The 16484-nt window shown below is 41.6% G+C and overlaps 3 protein-coding genes across 9 annotated transcripts in view; all 3 read left to right on the forward strand.

Annotated features, from left to right (window-relative positions):
• The first annotated feature begins 51 nt into the window (after nucleotides 1-51).
• Nucleotides 52-9552, forward strand: atp6v1c1b (ATPase H+ transporting V1 subunit C1b). The gene is made up of 13 exons (XM_030064170.1): nucleotides 52-212; nucleotides 1311-1491; nucleotides 1723-1790; nucleotides 2420-2505; nucleotides 2758-2852; nucleotides 2996-3087; nucleotides 3690-3788; nucleotides 4202-4270; nucleotides 6380-6472; nucleotides 6893-6986; nucleotides 7305-7402; nucleotides 8351-8474; nucleotides 8645-9552. Exons 2-13 carry the CDS (start codon nucleotides 1360-1362, stop codon nucleotides 8741-8743), a joined length of 1149 nt encoding a protein of 382 aa, XP_029920030.1. The 5' UTR covers nucleotides 52-212; nucleotides 1311-1359; the 3' UTR covers nucleotides 8744-9552.
• A 656-nt stretch (nucleotides 9553-10208) lies between these two features.
• Nucleotides 10209-13599, forward strand: si:ch211-215i13.3 (brain and acute leukemia cytoplasmic protein). The gene is made up of 3 exons (XM_030063940.1): nucleotides 10209-10373; nucleotides 10758-10882; nucleotides 12069-13599. Exons 1-3 carry the CDS (start codon nucleotides 10235-10237, stop codon nucleotides 12192-12194), a joined length of 390 nt encoding a protein of 129 aa, XP_029919800.1. The 5' UTR covers nucleotides 10209-10234; the 3' UTR covers nucleotides 12195-13599.
• A 568-nt stretch (nucleotides 13600-14167) lies between these two features.
• Nucleotides 14168-16484, forward strand: part of spire1a (spire-type actin nucleation factor 1a) — a 32910-nt gene continuing 30593 nt past the window's right edge. For 5 of the 7 annotated variants that reach the window (XM_030064519.1, XM_030064520.1, XM_030064522.1 and 2 more), the window contains exon 1: nucleotides 14168-14663. In XM_030064519.1, coding sequence (XP_029920379.1) covers nucleotides 14318-14663 — 346 coding nt within the window. In that variant the 5' untranslated portion in view covers nucleotides 14168-14317. The remainder of the gene's footprint in view (nucleotides 14664-16484) is intronic. The other 2 variants (XM_030064523.1, XM_030064526.1) reach the window with 1 other exon arrangement.

The raw sequence follows: 16484 nt of genomic DNA on the forward strand, positions 1-16484 counted from the left end.
ACGGGATCTGTCGAGGAGCACGTGGAGGCAGCATTACGTGCAGTGGGATCAGCGCATGCGCAAAACCCCTGATCAGCTGACTGTGAGTGTGATGCTCTGTTGAAGGACCTCTGAGTCGAAAACCTGGTGTGATCTGAGCTATGCATCGGGAATTGTGACAGTTTTACTGCATTGCACCGTGTGGTCCGGACCCGAGGCCGGTGAGCGCATCGGTAAGTGTGAAAACAAACCGATTCCTGTGTCGTGACAGAGTCTGACTGCAATGCCAGTAAGCTTATGACAGCAAGCTAATGCCTGCTGTAGCCAGGTGATGATCCTGGCAGAATCTGCTGTGTACCAGTAAATCTCTGTTGAATGATAATCTACACATTAACCCCATTGAACATACTCTCAGTCACTGTAATGGGAAGGAATTGTGCACATCATGGCCTCACAACAGAGACACATGCTCACATGACAGGCAATCAGCAGCCAGGGGAGCTTATCTGTGTCCTCAGGCTGTAATTTTACAATCTCTGCAACTCCGAGTGAGTGACAACTGCTATTTATGAGGAAGTCCTAACTTGGATGTGGATCAGAATAGGGACCAAAAAGAGGAAGACGTGGCTTAACAATGTGACACTGATTCATCTAGAAATAATGATACTTCTCTCTTTGTCTTCTAGGACTGATTATACATAGCATTTATGTTTAAGATGCAAAATCAGGAGGTCCTTGGAGGGAGCGTATATCAAAAAGGACTCTGAATTGTAGATATACTCTGAGGACAGTTCATGGATTTGTAATTTATACTCTGCTTTTGATGTAGACCTTAAGGCTGGGGCAGTATATCATTATTATTTCAATATTATGATTTGAGACTATATAACATCTGGGAGTTTAGATATTATAACATCATGATATGGCATAACTGTTGTCTTTTTCTGGCTTTAAAGGCTGAATTAAAGGGAAAGGGATGCAGTTGTATGAACTTATCTGTCATGCTTGGTCATACTATCCAAATAAGTAATGATTGTTCAGCAAAAATCTTGTATATAAATATCTTATTATAGCACCAGTAGTCATCCCTACAATGTCAGCACAATATTGATATTGAGGTATTTGGTCATGATATATGATTTTGCCCATATCACCCAGCCTGAGTAGAACTTCATCAGTTTCCTACCATTTGTTTTGACTAGGTGGTAATACTACTACTACTACTACTACTACTACTACTATTCATAATAATAATGATAGCAATGCCACTTTGCTCTCCACAAATGATGTATATCTAGTTAAAATATTTGTCACCTCTCCCCTTACCTCAGTGACTGCCCTACATCAGAGGCCTGGTGGTCAAGCTCCCTGCCAGCAGCCATGACAGAGTTCTGGTTGATCTCCGCCCCGGGCGAGAAGACGTGCCAGCAGACCTGGGATAAGATGATGGTGGCCACCACACGCACTAACAACCTCTCCACCAACAGCAAGTTCAACATCCCTGACCTCAAGGTTAAGCGTTGGCACTATGTGTTTGTATTGTTGTTGTCTGACAAATCCTCACATTCGCTTTTCTAGCTCCCCAGAGGATTATACTGTTGCAATCCCTCCTGAAAGTGGCACAAATACACCAGTCATTTCCAGCTCAAACTGCCATGGGGGAAATGCTTTGGCAGCACAATCAAGTAGTTCAGTAGTCCTGGGCAGTTTTTAAAAAAACATATTTTCTGCTGTCTCCAACAGGTTGGAACGCTAGATGTCTTAGTGGGTCTGTCAGATGAGTTGGCTAAACTAGACACTTTTGTGGAGAGGTAAACTTTGTCGCTATTACCAAATTAATAAATATTTTTGTACTTCTTACTTGAAATATTTTGCTTAAAGGTGGACTATGCACTTTCAAAGGAGAGGGCACCCATCCTTGTTATGTCGTGGTAAAGAATTGTGATTGCCACTCAGTTCTCAAAAGATTAGGACTTAGAAATACCACAGGAGTTTAAGAAAACACTTTTACCCAATCATAACCCAAAACATAAGAACATTTTGGTCCATTTTTCATGGTTTTGTGAACGTTTGCCATCAGAACATTACATAGAAGATAAACATTTAAAAGTGTTCCATTCATTCTATGGGTTATTAGTCTTGACATGAAGGTGAGGGGATTTATCTTTCCTCGGCCTCATCCTTGACATTAGTAAACAAAGCGGTGTGCCCTCCCATTTGAAACTGCATGATGAAGAACCTCTGTTTCTGCTAGTTCTAAAGTACAATCTGGTCAAAGTCTCTGTGGTCTCACGATGGTAAAAAAAAAAAAAAAGACACCCAAGTTCAGTTGTGGGAGGAATGTCCGTTATATTTAATTGCTACTGTGCTGATGGGTGTGTTTCCTTGTCCCCTCTGTCGGTGTGCTGCCCTGCCTCTCATCCTGTGTTGGGCTGGTCAGTGTCGTGAAGAAGGTGGCCCAATACATGGCCGATGTTCTGGAGGACAGCCGAGACAAAGTCCAGGAGAACTTACTGGCCAATGGAGGTAATCACCAGTAACATCAAGACATTGATGAGCAGGCACTCAGTAGCTTGATTAGCTCAAAGGAGCGTCAACTGGGTGTATCAGTGTTAGGCTTGGTGTATCGATGGAGGTCAAATGCCAAGAGTAGAATTGATCTCTTAGATTACATGTCACCTCAAAGCCACTGTTGTTGTAATTGGTTGTAGAAACATTATGGGATATGTTCGAGATGATAAATGTGCATGACTTTTACCTGGTTTCTGCCCTTCCTAGTTGACCTGGTCACCTATGTCACCCGATTCCAGTGGGACATGGCTAAGTATCCCATCAAGCAGTCGCTGAAAAACATCTCGGAGATTGTTTCCAAGGTACTGTTGGTTGTCATGTAGATGATATATGGACATGGTTCTGGTTGTGCAAATTATACAACATTACCCATCTCTGCGTCTGCACTGGGAATGTCCCATAGTCACCAAGCTGTAGAGCTCACCGTCTCCCTTTTGGTTTGCAGCAAGTGACTCAGATAGACAACGACTTGAAGGCCAGAGCTTCTGCCTACAACAACCTGAAGGGCAACCTGCAGAACCTGGAGAGGAAGAATGCGTGAGTAACCACAGTTTCAACCATTACACATTAATTATCTCTTCTTAAACATGGATTACTCCAAATCCCTCATAGTATTTTAGAGTTACTAACCTGTTGCAGCTTCTCTGACCTACACAGTTGATAAACTTTGATGAAAGTCTGAAGTATCATCTAAAGACAAACCCTTAAGCCCCTTTCAGTCTGATATGAAATGATTAGTTTGTCCTTTGTCTTTGATCATCTTCTTATCTTTTGAAAATCCTTACATTGTATAATATAATATTGTCAGCCTGAACCAAAGCATGAAAACATGTACTTTGTTTTATCATTTTATTACTGATGCTCCAAATTAAAATGCATAGTGCAGAAGTGCTATACCCGTTTTTGTCAAATTATTTGATCACCTTTTTAATGACACAATATAACTAGAAAATCAATCATGTATGTATGTAGAGAGACATACTGAGAATACATACACATTAAAATTATGAAGCATGCATTCATATGTGCTCTAAATGTTCTTGCTTGAGGGTTTAATTCACACATTAATTAACCATTTAATAATTCAGTTTGGCTCGAGCAAGTTCCAGATGACCTGCACTGTCTATTTTGTCCTGCAGGGGGAGCTTGATGACAAGGAGTCTGGCTGATATTGTGAAGAAAGAGGATTTTGTGCTGGACTCAGAATACCTGATTACCCTGCTGGTGGTTGTCCCAAAGTAAGTACGCCACCATCTGAGCACCTGAATACATGGTACAGTGGAACTGCTGAGGCTGTATATTTAAATAATTAAATTTTTTTGCATTTAAAGAGATTTAATTCATCCTAGATTTTCCCCTACCACTGAATGACCGGGTCTCTTTGTCTTTAAGATGTCAGAACTGTAAAACAACTTCACGAGTGTGTCTTTTAGTGGAGAGTTTTAGTGTCCTGTGATTGGCTAATGCTATTTCAGAGGCTTTTTTCATCCTCTTAGGAATAAAATACTGAGAAACACCAAATATCTGCAAATGTAAAGATAATTTTTCAAATTTAATTTTCAGCACAAAATATGAACTGTTGGCAATTTGACTGATATCAGTTATGAAATGTTTACAATATACTGTAAGTAATTTCTGTTACTCTCACCAGACCAAACTATGGTGACTGGCAGAAGACGTATGAAACCCTGGCAGAGATGGTCGTGCCACGCTCCACTAAGTAAGTAACTACTTAATTAAGTGTGCAAATATTTTTTATTTTTTCAGCCACATTTAGGAAAGATCAGCCCACTCGGGAGGAATATTTTTATTCATTAGCAGTGTTCACTAAAATGGTGTGTGGCATGGCGAGACAGGTCATAAACATTTTGATCATTTTCCTGTTCAGCGCACTGTTGTTCCATCTTGCACTTCCCTGGCTTTGTTTCAAAACGGACACAAAATTCAACAGAGACGGACGCATCATCAACACACACTCCTCATTAAAAAATAATTAGAAACAGATGTTAGTGGACCGATGTGGTGGATCAGTTTGCCTGCAGCCTCACAGTGCCTTGGCTTCTCTCACTGTCAGCTGTCAGCGTCCTGATTGATTCTTAATAGCATAAGAAACGTGATATAGTTGACCTTTAAAAAAAAAAAAAAAAAAAAAAAAAAAAAAGGCAGATGATTAGAATAGAGGACATCATATGGTTGACCTGTAGAATGCAGCTGACCTTTCGCCAGTTTGGAGGGAGGATATTCAGACATCATGTTCGGGCTTTTGGACAGACACGGCACAGTGTGGTGTGGTAACCTAGCAACCTGCATCGCCAGAGCAGATATGGAGCATTGTCTGCTGATGAGACCTGGAAACAAGGCACATCCTGTATTTCACAACAGACTGACGGAGCAGCTCGGGCACAGCAGACTTTACTTTGGCCGAGGTGTCTCCCTGTCGCCTCAGTCATTTGTTTGTTTTATTCTAAGCTCCACTTTGATATGATATGAGGATATTAGCTGGCAGACGCCTTCCTCCTGGGCGGTTGGAGGATTTTGATCATGCAGATTTGATCCTAACTTGTAGCTGTGATATTTACCGGGGTGTTAATTTATTGTAGTAGTTGATGAGGCTGGCTTATGTTTTCAAAAGCTGCAATCCAACAAATACAGCTCAGATAACCTTTTGAAAACAACTCTTTGTGGTTTGATGTTTTGGTTTTTTTGTATGTGTACCTTAAGGTAGCAGTACACTATCAACACAGTCCAACTCGCCTGAGGTAGACAAGCAGCCGAACACAGCGCCACATACAAATTTGTATGCCTGTATTGTTTATTTACTCTCGGCAGCAGCAGCAGCACATGAAGATTAAACAGGTAACTGTAGTGAAAGCAGAAATGGCATTAACCAAAAGACAAGAATGGCCAAAGTAGAAAATTTAAAAGTTGCTGAAGGAATATGAGGAATCGGAGTTTGATTGGTCATAAAGGTGCAGATCAAGGTTATTATCACTAACAAAGAATAATGAAATAATGAAAACTAGGTGTGAAGAAACATTTTTGTCAGCTGAAGTAAAAATATAAATGAGGCTTTCCGTAAAAACAATAACTAACTGAAACTGCATTGTGTGTTCAACAATTATAGAGAGAATGTCTAGTTTTCATCTGTCAGTGTATTTCATACATAAGCCTAGTCTCTTGGGTGGCTGTGAAATTTATCTTCCAGTTTTTGAGCTGTGCCAGATTTATGCCAGCAGATGGCTAATATCCTTCTGTCGCACAAGCAAGCACCTCACATATCTGTGTTGCCAGTCCGTCCACACTTGGCATGGTGTGGAGAAAGACTAAAACTAACACTGAAACTAATGAAAACGAAACTAAAACTAAGCATTTTCAAAAAAAATAAAAAATAAACTATACTAGTAAACCCGTATTAAAAACGAATTAAAGCTGAACTGAAACTGAAAACAAAAAGTCTAAAGGAAATGAAAATAAAAACTGATGAAAAATGCCAAACTCCAATAACAAGCTCATCAAGCCAGAGCTCATGATCGCTCATGTTGGAAGAGCTGACCGTGGGATGTTAGCACGCATATCTGAACAGAGGCACTGGCTGGAAAAGGAAGTGTGGATGCTTTTCTGCAACAAAACACAATCAGTCAAGGTGGAGAGCGACTGCAGTTGCTCACACAGTTCAGCTCATCTGTGCACATTACACAGCCTGAGGGCAACATACTGTACTTTTTTCCCTGTAAACCTCGCCCCCTGTCTGTCAGAATCTGCTGAAATGAGTTTCTGTAGCAAATAAACCGAGGCCTGAACTCTAACATCAGCTTGTCGTCTTCCTCAGCCTCCTGTTTGAAGACAACGACAGCGGCCTGTTCAGTGTCACTCTTTTCAGGAAGGCCATCGACGACTTCAGACACAAAGCCAGAGAAAACAAGTAAACGATTCCATTTCCATTGCATTTTTATCATTTCTATCTCCTCCCTACCTGTAAGAATAGAAGCTACTCAAAGATTCAGTGTGTAAAGTCGGCTAGATTGTGTTTTTCTGGGTTTCCCTTTTGAGCTGGGTTTCAGTTTCAATCGATTCACAATTCTTAGGTGTTTGGAATAGAAGATTAATATTTATTTTCCATTTTTGTGTCCTGAATCGAATTTGTTTACTCTTTGGGCAGTCAGTCAGACACAGATAAGTAGGGGCCAACACATCACACAGTTTACATATCGCTTCATAACACTGGACTATTTCAACCTAAAAATAGCCTGTTACATGGCTCTGTTGACACTTGAGCGTCAGACACACATGCATACATGTCATTGTGTGAAATCACAGAGTGTTGTTGTCTGCCCTGACCCAGGTTTACAGTGCGTGATTTCCAGTACAATGAGGAGGAGATGAAGGCAGACAAAGAGGAGATGACGCGTTTGTCCACTGACAAGAAGAAACAGTTTGTATGACCACCGTTCCTCTGCACAAACAACAACACAATGGGCAAAACGGGAAAGAAAAAACACATTTTCAGACTTTTTTCTTTTTCAACACAGTAAGACTACATCCTTTAACTGTCTTGGATAATGGAGGAAAATGTAAAACCACTGATTGTTTGAAAAAATCTATTAAAAATCTGGTAGTGCCATTAATTATTTCTAAAGTAGAACTGGATTTGTAGAGCAGTATAGTTTCATTATATCCTGTTTTTTTCAAGTTGAAAGGTGAGTTATCCTTTATTGAAAACTTTGCTTATGTAAATGACATTACCTTCCATCCAGGGGCCTTTGGTACGGTGGCTGAAAGTGAATTTCAGCGAGGCCTTCATCGCATGGATCCACATAAAAGCCCTGCGTGTGTTTGTGGAGTCGGTTTTGAGGTGAGCGGTGTAAAGTTCCTGGTAGCTTCCACGAGTTAATCAACCAAAAGAACTTGCTATGTGCATTTATGAAGGGGACACGCCTAATATGCAGTAAGATGAGCGCGAGAAACAACTGAGAAAAAGAATATGAAAAATAGTGAAAGAGTTGAAAAAAGAGGCCATGTTCCATGCAGCCATTTGAGAGGTGCAGTATGACAGTATGTGCCAACATTAACAAATATGAGAGAGCAAAAGCATGGCATTTTTGCCCAAATCACAGCCAGCACTGGTGCATCAGACTGTGTTGTGTGTCTTCAGATTGATCTACTTCTGATTTTATTGCAGATTTTTTTTTTTTTTTTTTTTTTTTTTAAATGAGATTAGACAGATTGCTGTAGTACCACTGTAGGATTACTGGCTCTATACTGTAATCAATAGGGTATTGTGTATTTTTGTGCATAGTAGGCTATAATAATAATGATGATGATAATGATATAACAACTAGAAAGCCCTCAGTAGAACATACACTTCTGCCAGCACTATACAGTTGTCAGGATATGCCAATTCCACATGAATATTCATCAAAAGGTAATCATGCCCACTGCCACTCCCCACTTTAGCCGATCAGAGTGAGACATTAATCTGTGTTTCCTTTGCCAATGATCAACCTTTCCACCAAGTTTCATCCAAATCTGTTCATAACTTTTAGAGATATTGTACTAACAACACACAGACAGACAGGCAGAATGGGGTGAAAACATACCTCCCACCCAGCTCTGTTGGTGGAGGTGATAATAATAATGATGCTGATGATGATGATGGTGGGGTTGATGCATGTGCCACACCTTTAATACTGGTTTGACAGCACAGTTACCATCATCCATCCTAGTAGTTGCAGTCCCTCACTTGTGTTGTGAATGGACCATGAAAGATGCGCAGCCTTGACGGCCCTCCTGTATTTCACAGATACGGCCTGCCAGTCAACTTCCAGGCCATGCTGCTGCAGCCCAACAAGAAGAACATGAAGAAGCTCAGAGAGGTGCTGTACGACCTGTACAAACACCTGGACAGCAGCGCTGCTATCATTGACGTGAGTCTCCTCACATGCTCGCACTTCTCAGGCCCGCTTACTATTTCACATCTTGGATTTCGGCTCAAGGGTGCAAATTGACTACGCTGCGTCCCTGTCATAAATGATAGAACATTGTTTTATCTGTATAATTATTATTTTTTATTCCTGTAATTCCTGTGTGCCCCCAGGCCTCTATGGACATCCCAGGACTGAATCTGAGCCAGCAGGAGTACTACCCCTATGTTTACTACAAGATCGACTGCAACCTGCTGGACTTCAAAGTCTAGATATGTTGCCTTCATCACCGATGGCATCATCATCATCTATTCCACACAGTCTCACTCTGCTTGCTGCGATTGGGTTCTGCTGTGACAAGCTCTACCACAACTTCTTTCTTTCTTTCTTTCTTTCTTTCTTTCTGGTACATTCCTGGGTCCACACTGAATAAGCTATTAGAAACAGGAGTGCTGATTGGCGTAGGGTCACGTGGTGGCATAAATTCATGAAAACTGGACACCAAATACAACAAATACTTGATAAATGTGGGCCCTGAACATCTTCTTAGTGTTTCTCTCTTCTTACCATGGCTTAAACAAATGGCTTCTCATTTTATACTTTGACAGAGTGTTGAAAAAGTCCCTGGTAAACACTGGAGTGCATATTGTTTTGTTTTTTCAAACTGATATATTACTGTCTTCAAAGTAACAAGAAAGGTACATATCTGGGACAAATGGAAGAAATAATAATATATGTCAAATATATTTATTTTAAGACTCTGAAACAAGTGGATAGCATTTGTTTTGTTTACTTTTTGAGGATACTGTGTTGTTAGCTCCGTGTGAGGTAGAAGTAGACGTGAGCAGTGTTATCATGTTTTCCCCACCCAAGCTGCTGTATCTTCATGTGAAACCTTCATGTGAAACAGTAAGAGAGGTCATTAATGAGGAAGGATGTTTGTTGATTGTATGTTCCATCCATTTCTGTATAGCCTATTACATGTTTAAAATATACACATATGTGCTAATACTGTATTGTCAGTATAATTGAAAATTGATCTATATATCTTAAATAAATAAATGTGTAAATGTAAAAGACACCTAACCTCACTTTACGCACCTTTTACTCTGACAGACCATAACATGAAAGTCATTGTATACATCATAGTTATTATTATTAATATTGTCATGATAATGATTATAATGACCAATCCGTTTTGTCTAGAGAACATGATCCCAATACACTGTACAATTAAAAAGAATAGGCCTATATAGGACAAAACATACATCAAAAACATAGAAAAATAATTTAAAAAATTGAATAAATAAACGAAAAAACAACCACATTATAATCCTCAATACACTATATAATTACAATAAAACACCCCGCAAGCAAATAATATGACTAAAATAAAACAATCACATTAAAAACAGCATGATGATGATGATGAGGATGATGATGATCAATATTATTACCATTAGTTACAGTATCCGTATGCTTTATATCCCTGGCTGGAGCTGATCACTCTTATTAGCACATACATGGCTGGTTTGTGGCAGGACGCAGGTTAAATTCCCCCGCTGCGGGTGACGCACACAGCCCCGCCGTGTGGCTCATGCTCGGCAGCGGCTGTCTGCGGAGCGGAGCGCATCATCGGCTCCGGTGCGTCGGGTGGAAGCGGAGGGGCACAGAGATCCGGGGGATGCAGCAGCTGTCAGTGACGCCGTGAGCCAGCCGAGCCCTCCTCACCCGGCCTCAGTCAGCTCCGACACCTGCCGTGGATGATATCTCCGATGGGTTGTGGTGGGAGCCGGGCGGACGCGATTATCGAGCCCAGGTATCATGAAAGCTGGACCAGAGAGACGGAATCGACGTGGCTCACGAATACCGACGTGGAGACTCCTCTCCCCGGAATAAACAGTAAGAGCTGCCGTCGTGCTTTTTTTTTTTTTTTTTTTTAATTGTCTGTTTTTACTGCGAAATCAATGTAACCAGATTACCAGATCACCAGATGCTGCACAAATACAACCTCTTTTATACCAAGTCTATAGGCTACTGTCCCTCCAAAAAATATAAAATAAAAATAAAAATAAAAAAAACAGCGGGGCTCACGAGGTAAATGATTCATTGACAATATGACAACCCAGCTGTCAAGTCTGATGTAAGCCAAACTCACACCTCACTGGTTTTTGTCCCTTTGACTCAAGCTTTGGACCGTCTCTGCTGACTTGACTTGCTGTCTGGAGTGGAGCCAGGTGAAGCATGTGGCTGTGTTTAGTAATAAGTCTGCATGACTCTGCTCAGGTAAAGCTCTGGAGGCCAGTCTGAAGGAGAAGAGGATGGTGAACACGGGGACCCAGTGTGGGAAACAGGCCCTCACCACCACCAGCTCCAACCACCAGAGAAAACCAAGACGCTCCTGCAATGATGTAGGTGTCAGTGGTAGCACAGGCACCGGCCTGAGGGATGCCTTCAGTAGATCTCTCACTGCCCTAGGAGATAAACAAGGCCTTCTGTCTCACACTCAGGATGATAGACAGGAGAATGACAGGTTACCCTCACCTTGAGTCCACATTAATAGGCTTTTAGATTTTACAAAAGAAAACATTTTCCTTTTATTTATTTGTTTAGTTACATTTTAAAAATTTGGCTATGCTTCTGTGAGGCAATATTTTTTTCATGGGATGGCAAAGGTAATGTTAGCCATTACCAACTTATGCCTAACCCTAACTAACTCTTAACCTTGACCAATAAGCCAAAAATGTAAAAAATGACTTTACCATCCTTGGAAACCATTGCAATATGCAGAAAACTTTACAGTTATCTATTAGAGCCTTAAAACACGTCTCTCACAGTGTCATAGACTTATGCAGAAAACACAAAAAACATAAAGGCTAAAGTACACATGCAGCCCACTTGCTTAGTGATGTATGTAGAGTTGCTCTCTTCTTCAAGCAGCAGTGATGCTCCTGCCATTCTCCCGTAACAATAACAGCAAGCAATAATCACTGAGAATTATGAATTGTAGGCTTAAAAAGTCCAGTTGCTTAATGAACAGCAGGTACTGGAACACGACTTTCCATAAGATGTTCTTGCAATCATCTGAGGAATTGCACTCGGATTGCCTTCTCTGAGCTTGAGAGCTAATTGCTCCAAACCCACGTGGAGTGAAAGCAAGCCCACATGCTGTTATCTGCTCCCAGAACATACATTCATTAATGCTATACTGATGAATGCTGAAATGCCAGCTGTAATACAGGTGTTAATGAATTTATTAACAGTGTGCATCTTGTTTATTCTTCCATGATTCAGTCTGGCATCTGCTGAGGACTGGGATGTGTATGCTTTTTGTTCTTTCCAAAAACTCATGAAACAAATTGAAATGTTTGAAAAAGGTCAATGGCTGCAGAGTTACGACCACAAAATCAATTCCACATCCACAAGAAACCACATTTTCACTGACACAGAAGGGGAGATTTTTGAGCTTTATTTCTTTAACCTTACACTTAGGAACAATACTTCAGTGACCTAGGGCTCATCTCGGCCCACACACTCTCTGTCCACTGTGGTGACATTTAAATGACATGACATTCAAAATCTTACATCTTTTCACAGCAAACCTCTCGGGACTCCAAAAGGAGATCATCAAAGGAGGCCAGTGCTTTGTCTAAGGATGCTCAGCCCGTCAACATCAGCAGCAGTGGAGATAATGAATCTGGACAGGCATGTGATGAAAGATGAAGGCCATTTCCTTGTTAACTTCTGTAAAGAGGGACATGGCTAGTGCAGTGAGCAGCTCAGCAGAGGATGGGATGATGGTTTACATAGTGATGTGGAAGATGTGTGCTTGCGAATCTCTAAGATCTTAGCTATTTTTCTTGGTGATTTCTAGTATAAGCAACTGCTTTCGTCTCCATCCAAAGATCTTGGGATGCTGCATCTTTGTTTTGCCATTGCAAATGCATGCAGTAAAGAGTGGTTCACAAACACTGTTCACACACTCGCCATCATGCTTTTCTCCTATGCTTAGGCTATGGTGCCATGTTCAGCGACACCACTGGATTACAGGAACAGACTGTCCCTTATACACATGATAATCTCAGTCTGCACTTCAAATGTTCTCTGTGTGGGGCCTTCCTCAACAATTTGCTTCATTTCTGTGTGCAAGAGTTCTGAATGACAGAAACAGTGAGTGAAAAAAACAGTGGTAACACTGTTTAACCTCAGTAAATGCTGTAATTATATTACATTTAGTTGAACCTGAAGTGCTGTTCAGAAATCAAGAGTTAGAAGTTTAAGACACAAAGGCTGAGGGCTATTTTTACTTGGGCCTTTGCAAAATAACAAAACACACACCCGCATGTGCCTATGACTTGTCTTGTTTTAAACTGCTCCTGTGTTTTGTTCTCAGGATCTTTTTCTTTTATGTTATCATATTACATTGTATTATTTGCCCTATTGTGTTGTAATATTGTGTAATGTGTGGCTTATATTAATTTGCATGTATCCTATAAATCAGTCTGGAAACTGCTGAAAAAGTTTTGTCATTGATCAACGATGATCGTCCAAACATCACAAAAGGCAACACGCTGTTTCAAATATATTGCCAATGCCAATATTTTGCCCATCCGGTTTACATGAACACAGAAATACTGTGTAAAGAAGTAAAACATTTTTCTGTCAGTTATATTCAGGATGGGTGGTCATGGTATTAGAATGGTTTTAATAAAGAAACTTGCTCAGTAGGTGGCGCTCCTAACCAGGTCTTTGGTGAAGGGCTCAAGTAGCTCCAGAGAAGATGACTGTTGCTGATTGCAAATTTGACCAGTAAACATTTAAGACCAAGACAGTCAGCTAATAGAGGTAGCTCTGCTTTGCTGGAGACTAATCAATAGTCAATCAATCAGCCACATCTTCTAAGTAAAGCAGGGGTGTTAACAGTTTGTCAAGAGGAAGGGTGATTGTTTTTTTTTATGATTTAGTGAGATGATACCTGTGAAATACGTAAAGATCAACTTTGCTGATTGAAAACACACGTTCTTTGTATTTGATTGTTGTCAGTTCTTTAAGTTGTTGAAAAAGCCAGAGAAAATGTGATGAATGCAATCATATTTCTTACAGCTATAGAAATGCTATAGCAGAAGTCAATAAATTCATAGACCAGTATCTTGTTTGTCTTTTTTCAATCCTTGATTACTCTCTCTACACCACAGGACGGGGAGGAGGGGGTATTGCTTGAAGAAGCTCAGAAATAGACATTTTCCTTTTAAAAAGCCCAGGATGACAGTATAATCATCTAGTAGTCATATAGACAGTTTTCACCTTAAATTTTTTACAAAATGTATAGATTTACCACTTCAGTTACACTACTACTAATTATTACTCTCATAATAATGAGAAGTGATGTTTGTTTTTCCAGTGTAAAAAGCTGAATGTGACGTTTCAGCAGACTGATTCTGATTCCCTGCGTTCCAAATCGCATACTTATACTTTTTACTTTTAGTATGTACTGCAGCTGCCCTTACAAAGTATGTAGTTTAGTATGTATTGGGACATACTAATTCTTTTTTTCCCTACTAAATAGTATGGTAGTATGGGTATTGGAACGCAGGGATTGTCTCCAGCTGATGGGGAGTGTCTTGCCTGTGCAGGAGAGCGGCGGGCGCTGGGACCTGGCGGAGCCGCACACCGAGCCTGCCTTCATGTTGAACCGCTGCCGCTGCTCGGCCACTGCTGAGAACAGCTGATGGACACATAACGTGGCCAACGGCTGCACCTATGAAGCGGGCAGAGTTGGAAACATTTGTTGATTTCTTCCCTTCGCGATTTTTCTCCTCAACTTCGCGTGTCTCTATAATGTGAGAATGGCCAAGCGACCGGGGACTGACGACGGGATGCTGATTTCGCCCACCATTCAGCGGGACTTCGCCGTCGATTTGAACGCCGGGGACGTCAACATGGATTGTAGCGATGGAGTCGAGGAGCTTTCCCTGGAAGAAATTCTCACCTTGTACAGCCAGCCGATTAACGAGGAGCAGGCATGGGCCGTGTGCTATCAGTGCTGCCGGACTTTAGCTCGGAAACACCGGAGGAGAAACTCCAAGGCAGCCGGTGCTTCAGCTATCGACCATCCGAGAAGGATTGAAGGACCCGGGGATGTCAGGATCCGGAGAGACGGGACGGTTGAATTGCACTACCAAGACAGCACAGGTAACCAACCAAACCAAGCTAAACCACACCAAGTAATTCACTCTGTAAAATTTTGTGCGGCCTTTCCGAGTAGCTGCGCAAGACTGTGTCCTTACTCCCTGCCAGCATGATGCATTTTCCTTCACGTCAGTCACAGGCCAGGCGAGCGGAGCATCCCAGCACAGAGGCCATATTGTGGCTCCGTCTGCCTCCAGCCATGTGGTGAATGTGTTTACAGACGCGGTGATGCAGTCAGGCTATTAATTATTCCTCACATTATTAGCAACCGCAGCACTGCTGTAAATTAAAACGACCAGACGAGCCGTTTCATCCATTTTTAATAAGTAGCTAGCTAGCACTTATTAGGCTACAATATATTCATATTCAACACATGTAAATGACTAGCAGTGAGTTATTCAAATGGCCCGTTAAAGGAGGGCTGGTTGAGGGCGGCTGCTGGGTGTCTGTGTGAAGTGGCCTATCTCACAGCGGTCAGTTAGCTAGTGTAAACAATGAACCATGTGATTCATTCAAACTGCAGGGCACCTTGTTCGTTCCAGAAAACATATAAAATTAGTCAAACATCAAAGACAGCGGCTAAAAATCTCGATGCAGAGAGTTTCACCTATTAAATGAGACATTGGTAGCGTTTTATGTGAAAAGGCATTGCTTTTGAAGTGTGCTTGGTGGGCGAAGGGGCCAGGCTACACTGAGGCTGGTTGATAAACACACTGGAATGCAAAGATTTACATAAACAGGCGAATGATTATTACAATAAACATTCATTCAGCATCATTATGCATGGCCTTTATTGCTCCAGTAAATGAACCACAGCAGTGATTCTCATGTTCAGTGCTGCAGACCCCTGTTGCTTTCCACTCAGCCATCTAATCAGGTTCTGATTTACACCTGTGATGCCAGGTGAAACCGATTAACTCAACTGATTAACCGGTGGGAGAGCTACCCAGCAGCAGCTGAGGGCTCTACTGCATGATGGAAGTTGAACATTATTAAAACTCCCTTTCACCCATGTGATATTGAGACAGACTTAATGTGTCAAGGCTATATATCCTGCCACTTTGGATTGCCTGACATAAATCTGGCGTACCGTTAATATCTGAATGATAGAGGGTTGTACAGGAAGAGGAGGAAAGAGCGTCTTTATAGCCTGAGGTGCTGTCGATTTTATAGCTCTGCTGGGAACTTATTAGCGATCTTCCCTTTCCTTTTCTCCTCGCCTTATTGCTCCTTCCCTCCTCTACTCCTGAACCAATCCCTCGGTTCAGTCCTCCATCTCAGTATGTTTGTTGTGTCTTGGAGAGAGGGGAAAAAATGGTACAGATGATAAACAGCATCAGTCTGCGCTGCCACACAGCATTTTTGCTCCACCAAAAATAGAACTAACGTGGTGATTACATGCACAGAATTCAGAGGCTTGACTGCAGATGAGTTTGGAGATTAGGACACTCCCTTGCTGCTCCTCTGGCCTGTGGCCGAGGTATTTTGGGACGGCTCGGCCCCGTCCTGATTCTCATTAGGCCTGGAGATGAGAAAGACATGAGACCTATTAAGAAGATAGCCGCCCATCCACAAATCTCAGTGGCTCAGAGGCTAGTTCAAGAGGTTACCCTGCAGGAAAATCAAAGCTTATGCAACCCAGCTGGTGCGTCAGTGCCAAGGTGATGTGGTTTGACATCCAGAGGCTGGCCAGCATGAAACCCATGACTTAGCCCTATGACCTGTCTGCCCAATGTCACTCCTCCACTGTGATCCCTCGTCTAGAGCTTCTGTCTAGAATCATGCATACTGCTTCAATGACAAGTTCAGTCACAGCAAATGAGG

This window comes from Myripristis murdjan, chromosome 11 (assembly GCF_902150065.1).
Source record: "Myripristis murdjan chromosome 11, fMyrMur1.1, whole genome shotgun sequence".
Lineage (NCBI taxonomy): Eukaryota > Metazoa > Chordata > Actinopteri > Holocentriformes > Holocentridae > Myripristis > Myripristis murdjan.

Coding starts and splice junctions, on each gene's coding strand:
- atp6v1c1b (XM_030064170.1), top strand. CDS start 1,360: ATGACAGAGTTCTGGTTGATCTCCGCCCCGGGCGAGAAGACGTGCCAG. Junction 3,088..3,689: donor AACCTGGAGAGGAAGAATGC/GTGAGTAACCAC, acceptor TTTGTCCTGCAG/GGGGAGCTTGATGACAAGGA. Junction 7,403..8,350: donor TTTGTGGAGTCGGTTTTGAG/GTGAGCGGTGTA, acceptor TGTATTTCACAG/ATACGGCCTGCCAGTCAACT.
- si:ch211-215i13.3 (XM_030063940.1), top strand. CDS start 10,235: ATGATATCTCCGATGGGTTGTGGTGGGAGCCGGGCGGACGCGATTATC. Junction 10,374..10,757: donor TCCTCTCCCCGGAATAAACA/GTAAGAGCTGCC, acceptor GACTCTGCTCAG/GTAAAGCTCTGGAGGCCAGT. Junction 10,883..12,068: donor CAAGACGCTCCTGCAATGAT/GTAGGTGTCAGT, acceptor ATCTTTTCACAG/CAAACCTCTCGGGACTCCAA.